The sequence below is a fragment of the Cydia strobilella genome, chromosome 14, assembly GCF_947568885.1.
Source record: "Cydia strobilella chromosome 14, ilCydStro3.1, whole genome shotgun sequence".
Lineage (NCBI taxonomy): Eukaryota > Metazoa > Arthropoda > Insecta > Lepidoptera > Tortricidae > Cydia > Cydia strobilella.
This window is the reverse complement of record NC_086054.1, coordinates 6,732,323-6,759,055: the sequence shown is the minus strand read 5'-3', so window position 1 is coordinate 6,759,055 and position 26,733 is coordinate 6,732,323. Positions and strand designations below refer to the sequence as shown.

At 39.1% G+C, this 26,733-nt stretch overlaps 2 protein-coding genes across 3 annotated transcripts in view; one reads left to right on the top strand and one right to left on the bottom strand.

Moving 5' to 3' along the window:
• LOC134747108 (uncharacterized) overlaps nt 1-22,860 on the bottom strand; it is a 255,287-nt gene extending 232,427 nt beyond the window's left edge. Inside the window, exon 1 of one of the 2 annotated variants that reach the window (XM_063681684.1) lies at nt 22,594-22,860. The gene's annotated coding sequence lies outside the window, so the exon portion shown is untranslated. The remainder of the gene's footprint in view (nt 1-22,593) is intronic. The other variant, XM_063681685.1, reaches the window with a different exon arrangement.
• On the top strand, nt 5,793-9,917 carry LOC134747353 (uncharacterized). The gene is made up of 2 exons (XM_063681986.1): nt 5,793-7,067; nt 7,462-9,917. Exons 1-2 carry the CDS (start codon nt 6,003-6,005, stop codon nt 7,474-7,476), a joined length of 1,080 nt encoding a protein of 359 aa, XP_063538056.1. The 5' UTR covers nt 5,793-6,002; the 3' UTR covers nt 7,477-9,917.
• Nucleotides 22,861-26,733: the final 3,873 nt, after the last annotated feature.

The following is a 26,733-nucleotide window of genomic DNA, read 5'->3' as shown; positions in this document are numbered from 1 at the left end:
AGCCGACCATGCTGATTCAACATAGGTAGGTCATTTGCGGGCGATCAAAGCAGATTTTGCGGAAAAAAATAAAACTTGAAAATTTGAATAACCCAACTTATGCTTATAAGTCGACGGCTGAAAACAATACTCGGAATCGGGTCCTTACGATGCCCCTTACAGAATAACATCAGCAGACCATGCTGATTCAAGATAGGTAGGTCATTTGCGGGCGATCAGAACAGATTTTCCGGAAAAAAATAAAACTTGAACATTTAAATAACCCAACTTAAGCTTTTAAGTCGACGGCTGAAAAAAATACTCAGAATCGGGTCCTTACGATGCCACTTGCAGAGTAACATCAGCAGACTATGCTGATTCAAGATAGGTAGGTCGTTTGCGGGCAATCAAAACAGATTAGCCGGAAAAAAATAAAACTTGAAAATTTTAATAACCCAACATATGCTACTAAGTTTAAACGAATAATTTTTTTTTAAACTGGACAAGTGCGATTCGGTCTCGCCCACCGAGGGTTCCGTACTTTTTAGTATTTGTTGTTATAGCGGCAACAGAAATACATCATCTGTGAAAATTTCAACCGTCTAGCTATCACGGTTTATGAGATACAGCCTGCTGATAGACAGACTGACAGCGGAGCCTTAAGGCTTGGCCACATCGTCAGTTAGACTGCGTCCCGCCGGCATCGCGCCCCGCTTCTGTTGTGCCCCGCGCCGCGCGGCCTCTTGCATCCACGCGGCGCGGACGCGGCGGCACGCGGCGTGGCGCTGGGTCACATCAGTCGGACGTTAGGCAGCGCGCGGTGCGTGGTGCGAGCATAGCAATATATTTGTTATTCTGTGATTGTGGTTATGGATTATCTGAGGCTTCGGAAGGAATGAGATACCCTCCGCGCACCCATGGGCATTGCAAGAATAAGCTGTGTGCACTTCAGGGTAATCTTATCCTAAAGGACCCTCCACATGGACCCTCCAAAATCGCGGAGCGAAGCCGCGAACGCGAGTGTGTAGTCGATTTCGCAGATCAGCGAACTCGACTCCACTCTCGCGTTCGCGGCTTCGCTTCGCGATTCGCGCACGAGTGTGGAGGGATCTTAAAAGATATCGGCAGATTCCGTATCTGCCGATATATTATCGCTCCGTCTGTGATGAGCTTTATTAAATTTGTTAACCACCATAAACCATACTACTGTGCACCATACTCCTACTGAAAGATACATGTATCTTCAAGTATATTTCATTAGGAGAAAGACGATAGGTATATCGATAGCAGCGCCACCTACCGGGTCCAATTGGTTTTTCAAACCATCCATTTATACTTAAACCTGGTACTGCTCTTCCAAGTGCACATCAATACGTGTCGGAAGACCAAAACAGCGTGTGCCTATATTGCACCAAACCTGAGTTCCACTAGGTACAGCCAGGGTTCAGCATCAGCTCCATCTTGGGTACTGCTCTCCCAATTGCTCATCAAGACGTGTCGGAAGACCAAAACAGCGTGTGCCTATGTTGCACCAAACCTGCGTTCCACTAGGTACAGCCAGGGTTCATCATCAGCTCCATCTTGGGTACTGCTCTCCCAATTGCTCATCAAGACGTGTCGGAAGACCAAAACCGCGTGTGCCTATGTTGCACCAAAACTGCGTTCCACTAGGTACAGCCAGGGTTCATCATCAGCTCCATCTTGGGTACTGCTCTCCCAATTGCTCATCAAGACGTGTCGGAAGACCAAAACAGCGTGTGCCTATGTTGCACCAAACCTGCGTTCCACTAGGTATAGCCAGGATTCAGCATCAGCTCAGCTCTATGTATACTAAAACCTTCTCCAGAATGTAACAAACACTTTTCTGTAAACCGCATCAAAATCGGGTCAGCCAAACGCGAGATAATCGCGAACAAACATTCATACATACATACATACATACATACATACATACGGGTCAAACTGAGAACCTCCTTTTTTTTAAGGCGGTTAATGAAGGCGGTTAAAAATACCTGACATTCGTTCCGAAGCGCAGCCGCGCGTTTAGGTGGTTAGAACGGAAAAAACCGAATGACGTCATCCCGAATGCAGTGCCTAAGCCTACGTATATTTTATTTGACTCGCCGCACACGGACAGAATTTTTCATTCGGTTTCCGTACGAAATGACAGGTGTGAACGGGACGTCGCTATACACATGCATAATGGTGTCTCGCTTGCACTTGTCATTCCGTGCGAATCAAATAATCGAATGTGTGCGCTATGGTTACGGAATTCCGAATCTGTACTCCCAATTCGGATTCCTTATAATTCGGACATTATAACTATTTACAAATTACGTAAAAGATATCAGAACCGCACTCTGAATATAGCACTTAAATAATATAAGGTATTTAATTTTAGTAGTTATTGATATAAATACTACCAAAATGGTATTTTTTTACATTGGCAAATTCAATTATTTTCGCAAATAAACACATTATGTAGGTAAGTATACCTACATATAATTTTCAACACATTTACGGAATTTGTTGTCATTATGTAGTGGGCTATGCACAAATGAAGCCGGTATAGTAAATAACTATTAATGTCTAAAAATACAAACGGTTATTAGTGCATATTAAAAAACATATTACATCACATCTGACCTATACTTACCAATTTACATTTAATTGATAGAAAATACTTTAAATCAGAGAGGACCACAGTTCTATATCAAGATAGAAGAAAAGAGTGTATGTACCTCGCGTGGCGAAACTACGACCCGGTGGCTCAATTGCTCGCCGCGAACTTCAGTCTGCTCCCGATCGATGTCTGCTTGCGACGTCAGGTTTTAAAAACAAAATGGTTTCTTGCGCAATAATTAACTGTTCAAACACTACCAATAAAGTTGGAGCTGTTAATGGAGGTATTTCCTTTCATTGGTTAGTACAGTAGTAATATATGTTATTGATTAAAAAACTATTTATTTTATGATTTTCATCAAAACAGTAACGGGCGATTGTGTGCCAACGCTAGCTTTCCATTACGCCTTAAATTTGACGAGACAGACTTGGCGTGCGTTCAAAGCCAGCGATGTAAAAATAAGCTATTCAAACTGTCGAGCACTGTCGAGTCACGTTCAAGGTCGATTTCTCATTTTTTCTGTCAAAAGTAAGAATAGTGCTGTGACTGCGATTTTCTTACTCGATTATTAAAATCGATTTTGAAAACAGACGAAATGATAATTACGTTCTTATATTATTATGCAGCTATATAATGTACGTAGTGCAAAGCAAATATTATTAACAATCAGGTTATGGTTACTTCTATATTGCAATTTTGTTTTAGTTTTCCGAATGATTTTAAATTCCTATTATTAAAAATAAATGGATTGAAGCAACTGGTCGTAAAAAATGGTTTCCTACGCAAAATGTTACACGCTCGGTCTCTTATATATGTCGGCGGCAGATCGTAAAATCGGGGATATCGAGATATTCCTAGGCATATCATGAAACGCTGCCCTTTCACGATCTTCTTCTTCTTCCGCGCTTGTAACTTGACGACTCCATCTGCGGACTGCCCCGCGCCCCCCGCCCCCGCCCCATCTGCGCGTGCGCAACGATCGACGAGGCGGGCGGCGCGGGCAGTGCACGACGTACAACCGCCGCGGACACTCGTGCCTGAGGAAGGATTCCCAAAGAATCCAAAACATGTCGCCAAAAGCGACTAAAAATAATAGTGAGTAAAAACCGTACTGATCTAAATATAATTTATCTCCACGGGACTTAATCGCGTAAAATAGTTTTAAAATTCAACGTTCAAGTTAATAAACAAGACCAAGTGCGGGTAGTTCGAAAAACTCGCGCGTCTAGAAGATGTTGATGTCAACTTTAGCCAGTCTTCTCCGAGACCACGGGGACAACGCCGTCCTCGAAACGTCGGAGGTAAATTTAAAACTATTTTACGCGATTAAGTCCCGTGGAGATAAATAATAATGAGTAAAAATCGTGAAAGTTTAAATCAGTGTTGTGATCTAAATATAGTGACAGAGATGTTAGATAACGAAATTTCGATTTTCTTGTTTCGCGATAGACCCTCATATTGTGGTACTAGCGCCACCTACGCAGAGTTTCGCGTAATATTCCCTATTTCTCGTATGTATAAAATTTCCTTTAGCCCCTATCCACACTCGTGTGTGGAGCGGGCTTTTGACGGTTGTGCCATGGAATATCTATCATTGCCAAGTAGGTTTCAAACTTGGCTTAGGGACATAATTCACTTCATTCACTAAATTGTGCTAAAAATTATGCCAGATGCCAAATAGAAAATTTCGATGCCAAAGGGTGTGAAATTATGCCAGATCTGGCACCATTTATGCCAAGTTGGCAACACTTTAATCCCTGGAGTTTTTTCGAAAACTGCTTATAAGGCCCCATTCGCACGAGAGCTTAAAAAGCGTTACGTGTCGACGCACACATAAGTAAGAGCGAGAAAGAGATATCGCTTTCTCGCTCTTACTTGTGGGTGCATCACACACGCAACACTTTTTAAGCTCTCGTGAGAATGGGACCTAAGACCTCTCTCTATAACGTTTTTCGGCAATCTGATTAAATTGTCTAATCCTGATCAAATCAGGTGGTGTAGACGCAAACGGCAATTTGGCTCGATTCGGTCAATTCGGAGGCGGACTCGCACTTGTTTTAGAGCGCTCAAATATCACCATGACGCCAATTTTTTGTCATATCGTCTGGACTGGCCTTATTTGCCAGTAGAAAAAGGCGCGAAATTAAAATTTTCTATGGGACGTCACCTCTTCGCGCCTACATTTTTTAAAATTTGCCGCCTTTTTCTACTGACAAAGTCGGTGTACCAGTATACATTTTAAATTTAAATTAGCAAAATTTTCCGTACGGAATGACATGTGCAAGCGAGACAGCACTATGCATTTGTAGAGCGACGTCCCGTTCTCACCTGTCATTCGGTTTCCGTACGGAATGACAGGTGCAAGCGAGACAGCGCTTTGCATTTGTAGAGCGACGTAAGGCTGGCCACAGACGTTCGGTTTTCTGATCAGAAATCCGAATTGGGAGTACAGATTCGGAATTCCGTAACCATAGCGCACACATTCGATTATTTGATTCCATACATAGACCTAGCATTACAATAGATGCGGCCTACCGCGTGCGCCCGTAAGGGATAGACATAGATGACGTCATAAACGTGGGGATACCATATTGGTAAAAATTTCCCCAATATTTGATATCACGTTGGGGCGATTACCCTGGAGGCAATGTTGGACGGTATTAAAATTGTTGAATAAAATGTCAATGGGCCGTTCTTTTTAGGCGTATGAACAATGAAATGCCTTCTATAATTCGCGCAGGTGGTACAAAACTAAACATGTTTAGTAAATAAAATGTATTATGAGTTTTAATTTTATGAAATCACAAATCACAATCACATTATTCACACCAATTAATGTACACCACATTTAATCTTCACATTTGTTTTTTTTTTGGAATTAGAAATACGAAAAAACTTCGAGGTCAAAATTACCCATAAAATTATGATATTTTCATCTGGTATCCCTAACATGATTATTATGCAGCTAAATTAAGAAGAAGATTAAAAACGGCTGACCTCAGACTCGTCTGAGTAGCTGACAGATTACCACAAACAACCTACGTAATTTGGGCGGATAATTCTACAAATAATGTTTTGTTAATGTGAGAACGCATCCATAGTGAATGCAACCTAATATGCGGTCTCTATCTCACCGGACTGTCTCGCTCTTGTTCGCGTCTGTCTAGCGTAGGTTAAGATAAATGGCCGACTGATTTGTAGGGATTAAATAATAAAGTGCTTGTTAATAAATCGAGTATCTTTCAAACATCACAATTGGCGACGAGGACGTTCAATAAAATAACGATTAATCAAATTATTGCAGTGAAAAAATCAGAAAATAAATGTTATGTCGAACCCAGTGCTCGAACCGGCGTGATTGTCTTTGTTTCATGTGAAAAGTAACCTACAAAATAGACCAATGAGTCAAATCACCGAAAATAGCAGTCTTGAAGATATAATCGTAGAATTAAACAAAGGAAAAAGAGGTTGTATTTACTACTGTAACAAAGAACAACTAGTAGAATTAGCCACCTACTTACAACTAGACAGTACAGATAAGACCGTGGACCAACTTCGGAAACTCATAAGTGAAAAACTGAAATCACAAGACCAAACACAGAAAACAATGTCACACAACGATACAAATATCAAACCGTTCGATGGCACAAATTGGGAAGCATTCGAAAAACAATTGCAATGTTTACTTATAGTAAACAACATACCAGCAGATAAGAAAGTGCCACTACTAATTACAAAATTAACCAGTACCGTTTTCGACAACATTCTAAACATTTGTGAACCAGAATCACCACTGACAAAGTCTTATGATGAGTTGTGCAGTCTTCTAAAGAAAAATTATACAAATACAAAAGCACCATCAATTAACAGAATGGAATTCAGAAAAAGGAACCAAACGGCAAGTGAATCGATTGACCAATATATCACAGAATTACGGAAAATAGCCCGAACATGCGGATTCAAGGACATAGAAGATCAAATAAAAGAAAAATTTATAGACGGGTTGACTTCAAACACTATAAAGTTAGAATTGTTGAAAAATTCAGAATTATCACTAGAAAAACTAGTTATCTTGGCTCGCAGCATTGAAGCAGCTTTGAAGACAACAGAGACATCAGAATCAAAAAACATAACACCAATGTTTAAGAACACCTCAGTTAATTATAGAAACACAAATACCAGACGAGGTCAAGGCCGAAGCGGACTGACAAGTGCAAATTCAAGAATGTGTTATTGCTGCGGAAAAACCAATCATATACGTACAGAGTGTTCACTTCAGAAGAAATATTGTTCGGAGTGTGGAAGACAGGGGCATATATATAAGATGTGCCCGAACAACAAGATGCGACGGTCCACTAACATGGTCTCAACGGACGAGCACAAACCAGAAGGTGAAGGCAATGAAGACAATTTTGATGGCTCCTTAGCACCTTTGTTTCAAGAATATGAAGTAAGGTCACTAGGTGTAAGTAAAATACCCGCACAATATTTAACCTTAGACATAGATGGTATAAATATAGATTTTGAACTTGACACTGGGTCAGAGGTTACTGTAATACCTATTAATTATGTAAAAAAATATTTCCCACATAAAGAAATAAAAAAATGCAACACAGTTTTTAAAAATTTTGACCAAAGTTTATCACAACCCGTAGGTACTATTGAAGATCTTAAAATAACATTTAACAGAATTTGTATTAAATCTGCTAGTTTTGTGGGAAAAGAAGAAATGCCTTGTATATTAGGTCGGGATTGGTTATACCAACTAAAGCAATGGCCACTTAAATTAAAGGGCCTAGAAGAAGAAAAAACACAGTACTTTAATATTCAAGAATGTAACCCAACTAAAACTGTTTCAGAGGCAGAACAATTAATTAAGAGGAAGTTCGCAGAAGTATTCTCACCTGGCTGGGGAAACTTTGAAGGCGAGGAAATAACTTTAAAACTGAAACCAGATGTCACTCCTAAATGTCTACCAGTAAGGCGGGTGCCATTCTCTCTTCGAGATAAGGTAAAAAATGAAATCTCTAGATTATTGGCTAATGGAAGAATAGAACCCATAGAACATAGTCAATGGGGAACCCCAGTTGTTCCAATATTAAAACCCGATGGGTCAGTGCGTCTGTGTGGAGACTATAAGCTAACCCTTAACCCTAACCTAGAGATTGATCATTATCCGCTGCCACATGTAGAAGAAATATTTAATTGCTTAAAGGATGGACGATACTTCTGCGAACTAGATCTGAAAGAGGCTTATTTACAAGCCCCATTAAGCAAAAAGTCACAAGAATGCACTACAATTGTGACAGAGTTAGGAACTTTTAAATATAAATATCTTCCATATGGTGTGAACACGGGCCCTGGATCTTTTCAAAGATTAATGAGCAAGAAATTGGCAAACATTCCTAATGTAATAGTATTTATAGACAATATATATATGTCAGGCAAAGACCTGGAATCCACCTTGGAAACACTATGTAAAGTACTAGAAAAATTAAAACAGTGTGAATTTAAACTTAAACCAGAAAAATGTAGGTTTTTTCAAAACTATATTGATGTGTTCAGTTATAGAATAAATAGCAATGGAATAAGTGTAATAAAGAAAAATATTGATCCTCTGCTGAGAACACCGCCACCAACAAATTTGACATTATTGAAATCATTTCTAGGTAAAATAAATTATTATTCGCGTTTTTTAAAGAACATGGCTAGCATATTAACACCCTTGTATGACTGTACAAAGAAAAATAAATTTGAATGGACACCTCAGTGTGAACAAGCATTTGATGCAATCAAGTTAAAACTGGCATCAGTTCAAAGTTTAAGACACTATGATCCAGATTTGCCTTTAATTTTAACATGTGATGCATCAGATGTAGGGGTGGCAGCGGTGATCTCAAACAGGGAATCAAATGGTACTGTCAAACCAATTGCATTCGCTAGTAAAAAACTGACTTTAGCAGAACAAAGGTATTCAACAATAGATAAAGAAGCGTTTGCAATCATATTTGGTGTGACTAAATTTTATAACTATACGTATGGGCGCAGTTTTGAACTGGAGACGGACAATGCAGCCTTAGTCAGAATATTTGGTCCTAACAAGTCAATACCAAAAATGGCTGCAAAAAGATTGCAGCATTACGCAATATTTTTGTCTGCATTTAAATATAAAATAAGACATATTAAAACAAACCTTAACCCTGCAGATTATATGTCTCGCACCGTTGTGGAGAGCCATAATGTAGAATTACATAAACTATGTAAAGAGGGGGATATAGGAAATACATATTATACAGATAGTAGTGAATTAGAAGTGCTAGATTGGAAATTAATAAAAAAAGAAACAATGAAAGATTGTAATCTGTCAACTGTAATACGTTATTTAGTAGATGGATGGCCAAGTAAGGAAATCATAGATTCAAATTTATTGCCATACTTCAACCGAAAGGATGAAATTAGTACTGATAGAAATTGCCTATTTTGGGGCTATCGAATCATAATTCCACATTCACTACAACACAAGGTATTACAGGAGACACATAAGAGCCACTTCGGGATTGTAAAAATGAAAGAAATAGCCCGGTCATACTTTTGGTGGCCTGAACTCAATAAACAGATAGAACAAATTACCAAAAACTGCATGGCTTGCCTAAGTAACAGTAAAAATCCAACAAAAATTGTGAAATTGTGGCCAGTAGCGCCATCAACTTGGTACAGACTTCATGCCGATTTCATTGGACCATATAAAAAAAAGATGTTTCTGGTAATTATTGATAGTTACTCAAAATGGGCAGAGGCTTTTATTATGAATGATATTACCACTAAAACAACAATAGAAGTTTTTAAAAATTTATTTGCTAGGTATGGTTACCCAAATCAGCTTGTCACAGACAATGGAACAAGCTTTACCAGCGCCGAATTTAAACAGTTTTGTAATTTAACTCAAATTAAACATACATTCTCACCACCATACCATCCCGCCACAAATGGTGCTGCGGAGAAATTTGTGGAAACATTTAAAAGTCATATTACTAAAATTATGGACAGTGGGCACAACATAACATCAGCAATGAATCTCTTTTTGTCTGATTATCGTTCCACACCGCACAAAAGCAATGGCGTGACGCCAGCGCGATTAATGCTGGGGAGAGAGCTCAGGAACAGATTTTCACTGTTGCGACCACCTCCTGTATCTTGTATACAATATGAAAATAAAATTAAACAAAATAATTATAGTAGTGGTGACCGTAGTGTAGATTTTAAAATAGGACAGAGTGTTATGGTTAGGGATTACCGGAAGGGATTCAAACCATGGATTAAGGGAATTATAGTCCAGGAGTCTGTACCCGGAGCAACATATTTAGTTGATGTCAATGGCTCCGTATGTAAAAGACACGTTAACCAAATGCTTGAATGTGGAGAGCAGGATGTTAACTGTGAGATGTAGAAATTGTACAATGTTAAAAAATATTATGTTAGTTTTAAGATGTACGTAATTAAGTATTAAAGGCGGGGAGAGTGTGAGAACGCATCCATAGTGAATGCAACCTAATATGCGGTCTCTATCTCACCGGACTGTCTCGCTCTTGTTCGCGTCTGTCTAGCGTAGGTTAAGATAAATGGCCGACTGATTTGTAGGGATTAAATAATAAAGTGCTTGTTAATAAATCGAGTATCTTTCAAACATCACAGTTAATTTGCGTAAATAATTGTGATATTTTTATTGAAATCGTTTGATTCTACATTGCTTTGAGTGTAACGTAATTTTACGATGTTATTCTCACATATTGCGTTAAGAGGAACGTGTAAAATACCGTACTTACGTGTGAAAGGTTATGATCTCATATTTTTGCTCAGAGCGGCTATTACAGCCGATTACAAAACAATTCACCAGTATTTTATCAAAGGTCAAGCATTCAAAACGCTAACCATCACTATATTTCATAAGAGAAAGCACAATTTCATACAAAACAACAATAATTAAACAAGCAACGAACAAACATGACATGTCACGTACTTATTTGTTTGCCACAACCTCGGTTGTGGCAGCGGTGGAAAAGTGAAACTATGACATGGACAAACAACAGCGCTTTCTCTGCTACTCCTACTGAAAGATACATAAGACTATCCCGTTCGGTCATTTTCCCCCACCCCTCATGACCGATCCAGTTATACTAGATTCATGTTTGATTCGCACGGAATGACAGGTGCAAGCGAGACACCATTATGCATGTGTATAGCGACGTCCCGTTCACACCTGTCATTTTGTACGAAAACCGAATGAAAAATTCTGTCCGTGTGCGGCGAGTCAAATAAAATATACGTAGGAATGAATCTAGTATAACTGGATCGGTCATGAGGAGTGGGGGAAAATGACCGAACGGGATAGTCTTATGTATCTTTCAGTAGGAGTAGCAGAGAAAGCGCCGTTATTGTTTGTCCTTGTCATAGTTTCACTTTTCCACCGCTGCCACAACCGAGGTTCTGGCAAACAAATAAGTACGTGACATGTCATGTTTGTTCGTTGCTTGTTTAATTATCGTTGTTTTGTATGAAATTGTGCTTTCTCTTATGAAATATAGTGATGGTTAGCGTTTTGAATGCTTGACCTTTGATAAAATACTGGTGAATTGTTCTGTAATCGGCTGTAATAGCCGCTCTGAGCAAAAATATGAGATCATAACCTTTCACACGTAAGTACGGTATTTTACACCTTCCTCTTAACGCAATATGTGAGAATAACATCGTAAAATTACGTTACACTCAAAGCAATGTAGAATCAAACGATTTCAATAAAAATATCACAATTATTTACGCAAATTAACAAAACATTATTTGTAAAATTATCCGCCCAAATTACGTAGGTAGGTAGGAGTCTGAGGTCAGCCATTTTTAAACTTCATCTTAATTTAGCTGCATAACAATCATGTTAGGGATACCAGATGAAAATATCATAATTTTATGGGTAATTTTGACCTCGAAGTTTTTTCGTACTTCTAATTCCAAAAAATAAATAAACAAATGTTCTGAAGATTAAATGTGGTGTACATTAATTGGTGTGATTGAGATTTGTGATTTCTTTAAATTAAAACCCATAATACATTTTTATTTTACGTTTTATTTACTAAACATGTTTAGTTTTGTACCACCTGCGCGAATTATAGGAGGTATTTCATTGTTTATACGCCTTAAAAAAGAACGGCCCATTGACATTTTATTTAACAATTTTTTAATACCGTCAAACAAGCTAACTTTGCCTCCAGGGTAATCGCCCCAACGTGATATCAAATATTGGGGTAATTTTTACCAATATGGTATCCCCACGTTTATGACGTCATCTATGTCTATCCCTTACGGGCGCACGCGTATAGCTGGTCTATGTAATGCTAGGTCTATGCAGTAGGCACTGCATTCGGGATGACGTCATTCGGTTTTTTCCGTTCTAACCACTAAACGCGCGGCTGCGCTTCGGAACGAATGTCAGGTATTTTTAACCGCCTGCATTAACCGCCTTCAAAAAAAAGGAGGTTCTCAGTTTGACCCGTATGTATGTATGAATGTTTGTTCGCGATTATCTCGCGTTCGGCTGACCCGATTTTGATGCGGTTTACAGAAAAGTGTTTGTTACATTCTGGAGAAGGTTTTAGTATACATAGAGCTGAGCTGATGATGAACCCTGGCTGTACCTAGTGGAACGCAGGTTTGGTGCAACATAGGCACACGCTGTTTTGGTCTTCCGACACGTCTTGATGAGCAATTGGGAGAGCAGTACCCAAGATGGAGCTGATGATGAACCCTGGCTGTACCTAGTGGAACTTAGGTTTGGTGCAACATAGGCACACGCTGTTTTTGTCTTCCGACACGTCTTGATGAGCAATTAGGAGAGCAGTACCCAAGATGGAGCTGATGCTGAACCCTGGCTGTACATAGTGGAACTCAGGTTTGGTGCAATATAGGCACACGCTGTTTTGGTCTTCCGACACGTATTGATGTGCACTTGGAAGAGCAGTACCAGGTTTAAGTATAAATGGATGGTTTGAAAAACCAATTGGACCCGGTAGGTGGCGCTGCTATCGATATACCTATCGTCTTTCTCCTAATGAAATATACTTGAAGATACATGTATCTTTCAGTAGGAGTATGGAGCACAGTAGTATGGTTTATGGTGGTTAACAAATTCAATAAAGCTCATGACAGACGGAGCGATAATATATCGGCAAATACGGCATCTGCCGATATCTTTTAAGATCCCTCCACACTTGTGCGCGAATCGCGGAGCGAAGGCGCGAACGTGAGAGTGGAGTCGAGTTCGCTGATCTGCGAAATCGACTCCCCACTCGCGTTCGCGGCTTTGCTCCGCGATTCTGGAGGGTCCGTGTGGAGGATCCTTTAGGATAAGATTACCCTGAAGTGCACACAGCTTATTCTTGCAATGCCCATGGGTGCGCGGAGGGTTTCTCATTCCTTCCGAAGCCACAGATAATCCATAACCACAATCACAGAATAACAAATATATTGCTACGCTCGCACCACGCACCGCGCGCTGCCTAACGTCCGACTGATGTGACCCAGCGCCACGCCGCGTGCCGCCGCGTCCGCGCCGCGTGGATGCAAGAGGCTGCGCGGCGCGGGGCACAACAGAAGCGGGGCGCGATGCCGGCGGGACGCAGTCTAACTGACGATGTGGCCAAGCCTTAAGGCTCCGCTGTCAGTCTGTCTATCAGCAGGCTGTATCTCATAAACCATGATAGCTAGACGGTTGAAATTTTCACAGATGATGTATTTCTGTTGCCGCTATAACAACAAATACGCACTTGGCCAGTTTAATAAAAAAATGTTTAAAGCTGACCATGGACATCTTTTGTCAAAGACTAAAGAAAAGCAAAGGAAGTGTTATTTTTATTCAGTTTAATTTTATTCAGGGTTGCCTTTGTCAAGACGCTATAAAACTATAGTTGGTCAAGCAAATCTTGTCAGTAGAAAAAAGCGCGAAATTCAAATTTTCTATAGGACGATATCCCTTCGCGGCTACATTTTTTAAAGTTTTTGTTCGCCCGCTGTTAAATCTGTTTTGATCGCCCGCAAACGACCTACCTATCTTGAATCAGCATGGTCTGCTGATGTTATTCTGCAAGTGGCATAGTAAGAACCCGATTCTGAGCATTTTTTTCAGTCGTCGACTTAGGAGCATAAGTTGGGGTATACGAGTATTTAAGTTTTATTTTTTTCCGTAAAATCTGCTTTGATCGCCCGCAAATAACCTACCTATCTTGAATCAGCATGGTCGGCTGATGTTATTCTGCAAGTGGCATCGTAAGGACCCGATTCTGAGTATTTTTTCAGCCGTCTACTTAGGAGCAAAAGTTGGGTTATTCAAATTTTCAAGTTTTATTTTTTTCCGCAAAATCTGCTTTGATCGCCCGCAAATGACCTACCTATCTTGAATCAGCATGGTCTGCTGATGTTATTCTGCAAGTGGCATTGTAAGGACCCGATTCTGAGTATTTTTTTCAGCCGTCGACTTAGGAGCATAAGTTGGGTTATTAAAATACGAGTATTTAAGTTTTATTTTTTTCCGCAAAATCTGCATTGATCGCCCGCAAATGACCTACCTATCTTGAATCAGCATGGTCGGCTGATGTTATTCTGCAAGTGGCATCGTAAGGACCCGATTCTCAGTATTTTTTTCAGCCGTTGACTTAGGAGCATAAGTTGGGTTATTCAAATTTTCAAGTTTTATTTTTTTCCGCAAAATCTGCTTTGATCGCCCGCAAATGACCTACCTATCTTGAATCAGCATGGTCGGCTGATGTTATTCTGCAAGTGGCATCGTAAGGACCCGATTCTAAGTATTTTTTTCAGCCGTCGACTTAGGAGCATAAGTTGGGTTATTCAAATTTTCAAGTTTTATTTTTTTCCGCAAAATCTGCTTTGATCGCCCGCAAATGACCTACCTATCTTGAATCAGCATGGTCGGCTGATGTTATTCTGCAAGTGGCATCGTAAGGACCCGATTCTGAGTATTTTTTTCAGCCGTCGACTTAGGAGCATAAGTTGGGTTATTAAAATTTTCAAGGTTTATTTTTTTTCCGCAAAATCTGCTTTGATCGCCCGCAAATAACCTACCTACCTTGAATCAGCATGGTCGGCTGATGTTATTCTGCAAGTGGCATCGTAAGGACCCGATTCTGAGTATTTTTTTCAGCTGTCGACTGAGCATAACTTGGGTTATTAAAATTTTCAAGTTTTATTTTTTCCGGCAAATCTGTTTTGATCGCCCGCAAATTACCTACCTATCTTGAATCAGCATAGTCTGTTGATGTTATTCTGCAAGTGGCATCGTAAGAACCCGATTCTGAGTATTTTTGTCAGCCGTCGACTTAAAAGCTTAAGTTGGGTTATTAAAATTTTCAAGTTTTATTTTTTTCCGCAAAATCTGCTTTGATCGCCCGCAAATGACCTACCTATCTTGAATCAGCATAGTCGGCTGATGTTATTCTGCAAGTGGCATCGTAAGGACCCGATTCTGAGTATTTTTTTCAGCCGTTGACTTAGTTAGGAGCATAAGTTGGGTTATTCAAATTTTCAAGTTTTATCTTTTTCCGCAAAATCTGCTTTGATCGCCCGCAAATGACCTACCTATCTTGTATCGGCATGGTCGGCTGATGTTATTCTGTAAGTAGCATCGTAAGGACCCGATTCTGAGTGTTTTTTTCAGCCGTTGACTTAGGAGCATAAGTTGGGTTATTCAAATTTTCAAGTTTTATTTTTTTCCGCAAAATCTGCTTTGATCGCCCGCAAATAACCTACCTATCTTGAATCAGCATGGTCTGCTGATGTTATTCTGTAAGGGTCATCGTAAGGACCCGATTCCGAGTATTGTTTTCAGCCGTCGACTTAGGAGCATAAGTTGGGTTATTCAAATTTTCAAGTTTTATTTTTTCCGCAAAATCAGCTTTGATCGCCCGCAAATGACCTACCTATCTTGAATCAGCATGGTCGGCTGATGTTATTCTGCAAGTGGCATCGTAAGGACCCGATTCTGAGTATTTTTTTCAGCCGTCGACTTAGGAGCATAAGTTGGGTTATTAAAATTTTCAAGTTTTATTTTTTTTCCGCAAAATCTGCTTTGATCGCCCGCAAATGACCTACCTATCTTGAATCAGCATGGTCGGCTGATGTTATTCTGCAAGTGGCATCGTAAGGACCCGATTCTGACAATTTTTTTCAGCCGTTGACTTAGGAGCATAAGTTGGGTTATTCAAACTTTCAAGTTTTATTTTTTTCCGCAAAATCTGCTTTGATCGCCCGCAAATGACCTACCTATCTTGAATCAGCATGGTCGGCTAATGTTATTCTGCAAGTGTCATCGTAAGGACCCGATTCTGAGTATTTTTTTCAGCCGTTGACTTAGGAGCATAAGTTGGGTTATTCAAATTTTCAAGTTTTATTTTTTTCCGCAAAATCTGCTTTGATCGCCCGCAAATGACCTACCTATCTTGAATCAGCATGGTCGGCTAATGTTATTCTGCAAGTGTCATCGTAAGGACCCGATTCTGAGTATTTTTTTCAGCCGTCGACTTAGGAGCATAAGTTGGGTTATTAAAATTTTCAAGTTTTATTTTTTTTCCGCAAAATCTGCTTTGATCGCCCGCAAATGACCTACCTATCTTGAATCAGCATGGTCGGCTGATGTTATTCTGCAAGTGGCATCGTAAGGACCCGATTCTGACAATTTTTTTCAGCCGTTGACTTAGGAGCATAAGTTGGGTTATTCAAACTTTCAAGTTTTATTTTTTTCCGCAAAATCTGCTTTGATCGCCCGCAAATGACCTACCTATCTTGAATCAGCATGGTCGGCTAATGTTATTCTGCAAGTGTCATCGTAAGGACCCGATTCTGAGTATTTTTTTCAGCCGTTGACTTAGGAGCATAAGTTGGGTTATTCAAATTTTCAAGTTTTATTTTTTTCCGCAAAATCTGCTTTGATCGCCCGCAAATGACCTACCTATCTTGAATCAGCATGGTCGGCTAATGTTATTCTGCAAGTGTCATCGTAAGGACCCGATTCTGAGTATTTTTTTCAGCCGTTGACTTAGGAGCATAAGTTGGGTTATTCAAATTTTCAAGTTTTATTTTTTTCCGAAAAATCTGCTTTGATCGCCCGCAAATGACCTACCTATCTTGAATCAGCATGGTCGGCTGATGTTATTCTGCAAGTGTCATCGTAAGGACCCGATTCTGAGTATTTTTTTCAGCTGTCGACTTAGGAGCATAAGTTGGGTTATTAAAATTTTCAAGTTTTATTTTTTTCCGGCAAATCTGTTTTGATCGCCCGCAAATTACCTACCTATCTTGAATCAGCATAGTCTGCTGATCTTATCCTGCAAGTGGCATCGTAAGAACCCGATTCTGAGTATTTTTGTCAGCCGTCGACTTAAAAGCTTAAGTTGGGTTATTTAAATTTTCAAGTTTTATTTTTTTCGGAAAATCTGTTTTGTTCGCCCGCAAATGACCTACCTATCTTGAATTAGCATGGTCGGCTAATATTATTCTGCTAGTGGCATCGTAAGGACCCGATTCTGAGTATTTTTTTCAGCCGTCGACTTAGGAGCATAAGTTGGGTTATTTAAATTTTCAAGTTTTTTTTTCGGCAAATTTGTTTTGACCGCCCGCAAATGTCCTACCTATCTTGAATCAGCATAGTCTGCTGATGTTATTCTGGAAGTGGCATCGTATGGACCCGATTCTGAGTATTTTTTTTTAGCCGTCGACTTAGGAGCATAAGTTGGGTTATTAAAATACGAGTATTTAAGTTTTATTTTTTTCCGCAAAATCTGCTTTGATCGCCCGCAAACGACCTACCTATCTTGAATCAGCATGGTCGGTTGATGTTATTCTGCAAGTGGCATCGTAAGGACCCGATTCTGAGTATTTTTTTCAGCCGTCGACTTAAAAGCTTAAGTTGGGTTATTTAAATTTTCAAGTTTTATTTTTTTCCGGCAAATCTGTTTTGATCGCCCGCAAATGACCTACCTATCTTGAATCAGCATAGTCTGCTGATGTTATTCTGCAAGTGGCATCGTAAGGACCCGATTCTGAGTATTTTTTTCAGCCGTCGACTTAAAAGCTTAAGTTGGGTTATTTAAATTTTCAAGTTTTATTTTTTTCCGGAAAATCTGTTTTGTTCGCCCGCAAATGACCTACCTATCTTGAATTAGCATGGTCGGCTAATATTATTCTGCTAGTGGCATCGTAAGGACCCGATTCTGAGTATTTTTTTCAGCCGTCGACTTAGGAGCATAAGTTGGGTTATTAAAATTTTCAAGTTTTTTTTTTCGGCAAATTTGTTTTGACCGCCCGCAAATGTCCTACCTATTTTGAATCAGCATAGTCTGCTGATGTTATTCTGCAAGTGGCATCTTAAGGACCCGATTCTGAGTATTTTTTTTTTAGCCGTCGACTTAGGAGCATAAGTTGGGTTATTAAAATACGAGTATTTAAGTTTTATTTTTTTCCGCAAAATCTGCATTGATCGCCCGCAAATGACCTACCTTTCTTAATTCAGCATGGTCGGCTGATGTTATTCTGCAAGTGGCATCGTAAGGACCCGATTCTGAGTATTTTTTTCAGCCGTCTACTTAGGAGCATAAGTTGGGTTAATCAAATTTTCAAGTTTTATTTTTTTCCGCAAAATCTGCTATGATCGCCCGCAAATGACCTACCTATCTTGAATCAGCATGTTCGGCTGATGTTAGTCTGCAAGCGGCATCGTAAGGACCCGATTCTGAGTATTTTTTTCAGCCGTCGACTTAGGAGCATAAGTTGGGTTATTAAAATACGAGTATTTAAGTTTTATTTTTTTCCGACAAATCTGTTTTGATCGTCCGCAAATGACCTATCTATCTTGAATCAGCATGGTCTACTGATGTTATTCTGCAAGTGGCATCGTAAGGACCCGATTCTGAGTATTTTTATCAGCCGCCGACTTAGGAGCATAAGTTGGGTTATTAAAATACGAGTATTTAAGTTTTATTTTTTTCCGCAAAATCTGCTTTGATCGCCCGCAAACGACCTACCTATCTTGAATCAGCATGGTCGGCTGATGTTATTCTGCAAGTGGCATCATAAGGACCCGATTCTGAGTATTTTTTTCAGCCGTCGACTTAAAAGCTTAAGTTGGGTTATTTAAATTTTCAAGTTTTATTTTTTTCCGGCAAATCTGTTTTTAACGCCCGCAAATGACCTACCTATCTTGAATCAGCATGGTGTACTGATATTATTCAACAAGCGGCATCGTAAGGACCCGATTCTGAGTATTTTTTTCAGCCGTCGTCTTAGGAGCATAAGTTAATATTTTCAAATTTTTGCATTTTATTATTGCCTGTCTAACCTTATTATTGCCGCCAAATTACCGTACTGTGTCGGTGTTATATCGTCTATAGATGCTTATGTAGGGCTTAGAGTTGTTAGTATCTGTGTAGATTGCTTGTTACAACCCCCCTACTTAACTATCTCGGCCGGCCAATATGAATTTTTTGTTTTTATTTTTTTATAGCAAATCTATTGAGATCCTAACGATTTTAATGCCTGAACAAACGTGAACTAACGTCGCCCGATGGATTCACATAGTTAGTTTAACTGATTTCTGGGTGGGGTGGTTAGCGTGAAGACAGCCACCCCACTTTGAAAAAAAAAAATGAAGGAGTCGGGTCCTAACGATTCCAATGCCTGAACAATCATGAACTAACGAATATCTTGCTATCTAGAACAAAAAAACTAACAAAAAGTGGTTTGGGGTGGCTAGCGTGAAGACAGCCACCACCATAGAATAAAAAATATATAAAACCATGAAAATCTTTTAATCTGTTTTGAATACCCGCAAGTTACCGTACTGTATCGGTTATATATCGTCTATAGATGCTTATTTAGGGCATAGAATCGTTAGTATCTGTGTCGATTGCTTGTTACGCCCCCCCTGCTGAACTATCTCGGCCGGCCAATATGAATTTTTTGATTTTATTTTTTATAGCAAATCTGTTGAGATCCTAACGATTTTAATGCCTGAACAAACGTGAACTAACGTCGCCCGATGGATTCACATGGTTAGTTTGACTGATTTCTGGGTTGGGTGGTTAGCGTGAAGACAGCCACCCCACTTTGAAAAAAAAAAAAAAAATGAAGGAACGGGTCCTAACGATTCCAATGCCTGAACAATCATGAACTAACGAATATCTTGCTATCTAGACCAAAAAAACTAACAAAAAGTGGTTTGGGGTGGCTAGCGTGAAGACAGCCACCACCATAGAATAAAAAAAATATAAAACCATGATAATCTTTTAATCTGTTTTGAATACCCGCAAGTTACCGTACTGTATCGGTTATATATCGTCTATAGATGCTTATTTAGGGCATAGAATCGTTAGTATCTGTGTCGATTGCTTGTTACGCCCCCCCTGCTGAACTATCTCGGCCGGCCAATATGAATTTTTTGATTTTATTTTTTTATAGCAAATCTATTGAGATCCTAACGATTTTAATGCCTGAACAAACGTGAACTAACGTCGCCCGATGGATTCACATGGTTAGTTTGACTGATTTCTGGGTGGGGTGGTTAGCGTGAAGACAGCCACCCCACTTTAAAAAAAAAAAAAAAATGAAGGAATCGGGTCCTAACGATTCCAATGCCTGAACAATCATGAACTAACGAATATCTTGCTATCTAGACCAAAAAAACTATCAAAAAGTGGTTTGGGGTGGCTAGCGTGAAGACAGCCACCCCCTTTTATTTTTTTAAAAAATCGATTTTGGAATCGGGTCCTAACGATTTTACCTACTGAACAAACGTGAACTAACGATGAACTAACGATATAGATATGCCATTTGCGGGCAAACGAAATGGGGTGGTCAACTTCACGAGCATGTTGGGAATGTATGACATATTTATGCCCTTGACTGTACATAGAATACTATACGTACAGCGAGCTGCAAAATTGCATGGATACATTATGAGTGGGTGTACCTAGACTACATAGGTAGCTATTATGACGTGAGCTCCAATACGCATATCTATCTGCCATATTTACCTAAGCATGTTACAGTAAGCTGCAGAGATAACTGACCCTTCCCCGAATATAAACTTGTTTGCAGGGGGGTCAGTTATGTCTGCAGCTTACTGTACATAACTATCATGATATGTTTAAAGCATGCTACGTTTAACTACTAATTTCATATTTTGTATTAGCTACTAAAACCCACTACATCCTACATCTTGAAGTTTTAAACCTCTCTTTGATCTAAAATTTATAAAATATATATTATACACTAAAAATATATATTATATAATTACACTACGTTACATACTGTTACTGTTTTCGAACCTAGATATACTTAAGTAGACAGTATACCACTCTAGAGATCTAGTCCAGAGGGGCGATGTATAAGAAACGACCTGCAAAATTTAACCCTTGCACAAAATAGGGGATGCAACTTCGAAATAAACTACCCTTACGCAGGGGAGCGATAGTCTGATAGGTATAAAATTAACTTGGCACGAAAAACAGTCTTGGTTACAAAATCGGACTAAGCCAAAACCCCTTATAGAAGTTTTAGACCACTTACACTATTTCTAGGATAGGGCGGTGTAGTTAGTTACTATTCAGGGAGTACAGGGAGGGAAAAGAGACGCAGGATCGCAGGGTACACAAGAGAAAAAGCGTAGTTAAAAACTGCACAGGGTTTGCAGAGTCAGTTGACACTTTGGAAATAAACGTCAAATACCAATAAAATATTTACAATTAAATCTTCGATGGTCCGGTGCGGTATATTTACGCAGTAATCCGGCACTAAAATTGGGGTACAAATGATCATTCTAAGTCCTATTTACTATGTGTGCTTACATTATTTATCGCACTTCAATCTCTTGATAAATGGCCAGGCTTGAAAAGTTCAGTAGAATTGTCTGAATTTAAATTTTAGTAAAATGCATTTCTACGATATAGGTACTAAAAAACATATCCATAATATTATAATAATATGCAGATGCTCTAACTTCCAGTAATCCGGCTCTCTTGTGTCAGCAATTGCCGGATTTAAGTGAGATTGTACTGTATTTATGTATTTTAAACTTCATTGCACATCAAAAAAAGGTACAAATGGCGGACTTAATGCCTCGTGGCATTTTCTACCAGTCAACCATGGGGCCAAACATAAAAATGACAGAAATATGACGTTTAGGTGATTAGATAGGTGTATACACTTTTAACTTTAAAGTAGCCAGAGTTCCTAGATGGGCTCTATCCAGTTTGCTCAAGACATCAAGTTCCATATTTAAATTTACGACCAGTTTGGCGGACCGGTACGGTACGGCGCTAACTTTTTTATACCTAACGTGGCATGGGCTGAATCGGCTCACGGCCAGCGTGTACTTGACGTTAAGTACTATATGGTCCGATTAGTTTTTTAAATTGCTTTGGACCATGGTAACCACGCTCTGGCTGTATAGGCCGCGGCTTAAAGGTTTATTTTTAATGATCTCTGTACCATTTTTAGGGTTCCGTACCCAAAGAGTGAAAACGGGACCCTATTACTAAGACTACGCTGTCTGTCTGTCTGTCCCCAGGCTGTATCTCATGAACCGTGGTAACTAGACAGTTGAAATTTTCAGATGTATTTTATTTCTGTTGCCGCTATAACAACAAATACTAAACAGTACGGAACCCTCGGTGGGCGAGTCCGACTCGCACTTGGCCGGTTTTTGTTTGAACACATAAATATTTACAATGATAACATTTTGTAATGAATGTTTTAATTTAAAGACGAGACTTTAAACACTGATAAGCAGATATGTTAAACTATTTACGACTAAAAATTATATGCTAAAAGAGAAGGTATTGTAGATAAGATTCAATCTATAACAAAAAAAGCTATATTCACAATGTCATTCAGCATGCAGAGATAAATGGTACCATGAATATCAAAGCATAACTTACCTTTTTGTAACGGATCAGATCAACCGGCTTAGCTCCAAAAAGTGACCATTTCACCAACTTAGTTTAGCGGTTACACAAAATACCTATAACTATGACACAGAGATTTCTTGTTTCTCGAGATGAATCACCGAAGAATGCACTTTGTAACACTACGATATAACCAACACAAACACACTCTAACACTCGTGCGGAACACTTTTTCGTAATTTTCTCGAAATTCGTTTCGTTTTTCATACATTAACACTTTTAATTCGTTTAAAAACTTTTTCGATTCAACGCGCAGCACGATAGCGCGTCTTCAAACGCAATGAATGACTGCTTGCCTCGAACGCAAAGTATAACCGTACAAAATAAAAGACGCCCCACGCGCTGAAAGTCGGCCAACAAACTGTTGCGCTCTCTAATTCCGCCAGGTTACCGCGACTAAAACTATAAACAACACTCTAAAAACTTGGCGCAGTTTGTTGCTATGTTACATTATATTGTTATACGGCTTTGTTTGGGGTTCACTTGTAAAATAATGCCGTAGTTCGTGTTTAAAACTAAGTTTCAAGAGTAAATATGGTTTTGTTTAGTTAAAAAGTCACGGATCCGAGAACATTGAACAAATTACAAAACTGAGTGAATGTAGGCGCGAACGGGTCGCAGCTGCCAGAGCGTGGCTAACTTCGTGGCAGCTAGGGAGGGGACACACACTACCTGGCCGGCCAGTTTTTTTGCGGCCTACGGTTTCTACCATATTTGATTTACATTTTACTTTACTTTAATAATGCATAAGACCATTTAGTTTCGCGGTTTCTTTTTTATTTAGAAAGTTAGGTAGCAATGGTAGCATATTATATTCCATCCGTTCCTTTTTATGGTACGGAAGAGTTGAAAAACTTTGCAGTAGGTATCAAATTTTCTGTTCAATATTTTTTTTTCATTATTTAAATATATAAGTAGCTGAAGGTATGCATGAAAATAATAAACATAGAAATTTTAAAGAGACCTGGATCAAAATTATTTTATGAAATAAATAAAAAAAGTTGAGTTCTAATAATATTAGATGTCATTCTAGCTGTAGATTCTCGAGAAAAATTAAAAACTAAATTTCACTCCATACAAAGAGCTCCGCTCCGTCACATTTTTTGGGGACAAAAAACAAGACAACGAAACGAATTTTAACCCACCTACCTACCTTACATATTAATATAAGTATATTATATTGTTATTTGTTAGGACTGAGGTATATAGGTACATAAATATTAATGTGTAGGAGCGATCTATCTCTGTAGAGCTCTGATTGTAAGAAGAGTATGAATCTTCTTAAATGTTTTTTACGCCTAAGACCCTAATCTGTTAAACAAAAGCCATTGTTTCTTTTGTGCGTGCGCGTGGCTATTGTGTCTAAGCGCGTGCCAGTGTGTCTGACATACATACCTATTAAATAAAATTTATGATTATTTCATTATCTCATCAACGCAAAATGATGTATTAGGTATATATTACAGTAAAAAAAAAGTTATATAAATCTTTGTTTTCTTTTATACAATAAAACCAATTATGTTTCCTCTCTTATAAAACTGGGGCACGATAATATAACATATTAAGTTGAGAGAGAGAGTAAATATGAGAATTGAGATTTCATACATACTAAATTAACGAGATAACATGCGTAATTTGGAAGGTAGAACACTTATTTACTATGTAAATTACTCTCAGTAGACGTATGATCACTAGACCTTGAATCAACATTGTTAACTGATATGAGTCGGCCTGAGGGCCTACCGCGAACCACGTTCGACGTGTTGCTTCACTGTCACACTTACGTACTAATTTACAAGTGCGACAGAGAGGCAACACGTTTAACGTAGGTCGCGGTTGGCCCTCTGGTCTAATTACGAATTTCTGACAGATACCTAGTACAACCAGAAAGAGAAGGTCAATTGCAATTACGAAACATCTGCTATTTAATCAACCAATTTGATTTCCAGGCCACTATAGAACCATGTCATAATGAATTAATATGCTTATCTTATTCGACGACAGAGCTTACTGAGTGATGTATGTCATGTAGGTAGTAAAGCGACAAGGTTCTATAGGTCTAGGTATCAAATTGGTTGACGGTACATTAGATGAAATGAATATGAAACTAAACTGACCCGTTTCGATTTCAATGAGAAGCGCTTTTATGATAATACATAGTATGACAAGTAGTGTAGGTAATGTATACAGACGCAAATGCAGCTAATGTAAACACATCACTTCATCATTATTTGCTACATTTAAACTGTTTTTTGCAATATTCTGTTGATTTTTTAATTGAAAATTATGGTTTACGAAGCTTTATCGAGTTATTTTTAATCAATAATTCGTAATTTTGTATTATATAGCTAGCAGATTTCTTTCTTGGGGCATAATATTTTTATTGATTTATATTAGCAGCTGTAGTAGTAGCTGTAAAAATTGCACGAGGATTTAACTTTTTCGCAGAAAAATTATGTTAAGTTTTTATCTGTGGCAGAGCTATAGAAAAACTGATATTTCAAGACGATTTGTGCAGATAAATGGCCACCATTTGTTTCGTTCTTACAACCCTCATCGCCATAAGACTCATAACATATAGAGGCTTGTTGAAGAATTGAAGGTAGGATTATTTTGTGTGCGCTCTAGCGATGTTATCTTAAATTCAATTGCTAGAAATAAAATTATATAGGGGACATTAGTCAAAAACGGGGTAAAATAAGGACACGGCAGTATGACTACTTAGATAGTTACAGATTGATGAACGCTTTGATCTCTGCTGTCTACCATCTTGGTAAGTTTGTCAACAAAAGTAGAATGACGCGCGTGCCGGCGCTGGATCGCAAGGTCCTGTAAGAAAGTTTTTTTATGGTTTTGTTACCGGAACTAAGTATTAGTAGTTATAGGTATTTGCAAGGAACGCTGGAGCAAAACGAAGTTCGGCGCACAACTTTCTGTGCGCAGGTGTTCCTCTATTGTACAAGAGCGCTAGGGAACGCTAGTTCAATGCAGATTAGGCTAGCGTGATATAATACTGTAACAGCCTACCCTAACTTCAAATATATCATTAACTTTCTTCAGAATTATAGTAAGCTGCAAAACTGCATAGACACATTAGTAGTTAGTTTGTGCCGGTTCTAGCCCCTCCTCCTCCTCCCGTTCTAGACCAAAACTTTTCCGCTAGGGGGCGCCACTAGTTAGTTTGGCAAAGATCCGTCAGATGGCGCCACTAGTTAGTTTGGCAAAGATCCGCTAGATGGCGCCACTTGCTAGTTCCATAAAAGTCCGCCAGAGGCGCCACTAGTTAGTTCTAAAAATATCCGCTATGAAATGTATAGATGGCGCCACTTGTTAGTTCCGCAATGATCCCCGCTAGATGGCGCCACTGTGTATGTGTAAGAGCGCCTGTTGTTATTTTCATAGCAAATCCGTTAGATGGCGCCACTTGTGAGTTCCATAAAAATCCGCCAGAGGCGCCACTAGTTAGTTTGGCAAAGATCCGTGAGATGGCGCCACTTGTTAGTTCCGCAATGATCACCGCTAGATGGCGCCACTTTGTATGCGAGTTATCGATTCGCTTAATGGTTCTCGATGAAATGTATCTTAGATGTCGCTAGAGTTAGTGGACGTGGAAGTTTTAGTTCCAAAAACATCCGCTACAAAAAAGTATAGATGAGCTGCCGTCCGAGTAGTTCTAAAAAAGTCCGCAGCTAGTAAGGCAAAGATCCGTTAGAGGAAGCTACGTTTCAAAAGTGCGCTAAGAAATGTATAGATGTCGCTAGAGTCAGTGGACGTGGAAGTTTTAGTTCCAAAAACATCCGCTACAAAAAGGTATAGATGAGCTGCCGTCCGAGTAGTTCTAAAAAAGTCCGCAGCTAGTTAGGCAAAGATCCGTTAGAAGAAGCTACGTTTCAAAAGTGCGCTAAGAAATGTATAGATGCCGCCTCGTCAGTGGACGCTGCTAGTTAGTTCCAAAAACATCCGCTATGAAATGTATAGTGTAGTATAGATACCGCTAATGCCTCGTCAGTGGATACGTGCATCTACAGCGTAGCCTATGAATGACGTCATATGGCCCAGAACTGTCACTACAAAGTACGGAATTCTCAGTGCGCGAGTCCGACTCGCACTTGT

Bases quoted from the DNA above. Each gene is read 5' to 3' on its own strand.
- LOC134747353 (XM_063681986.1), top strand. From the start codon at position 6,003: ATGAGTCAAATCACCGAAAATAGCAGTCTTGAAGATATAATCGTAGAA.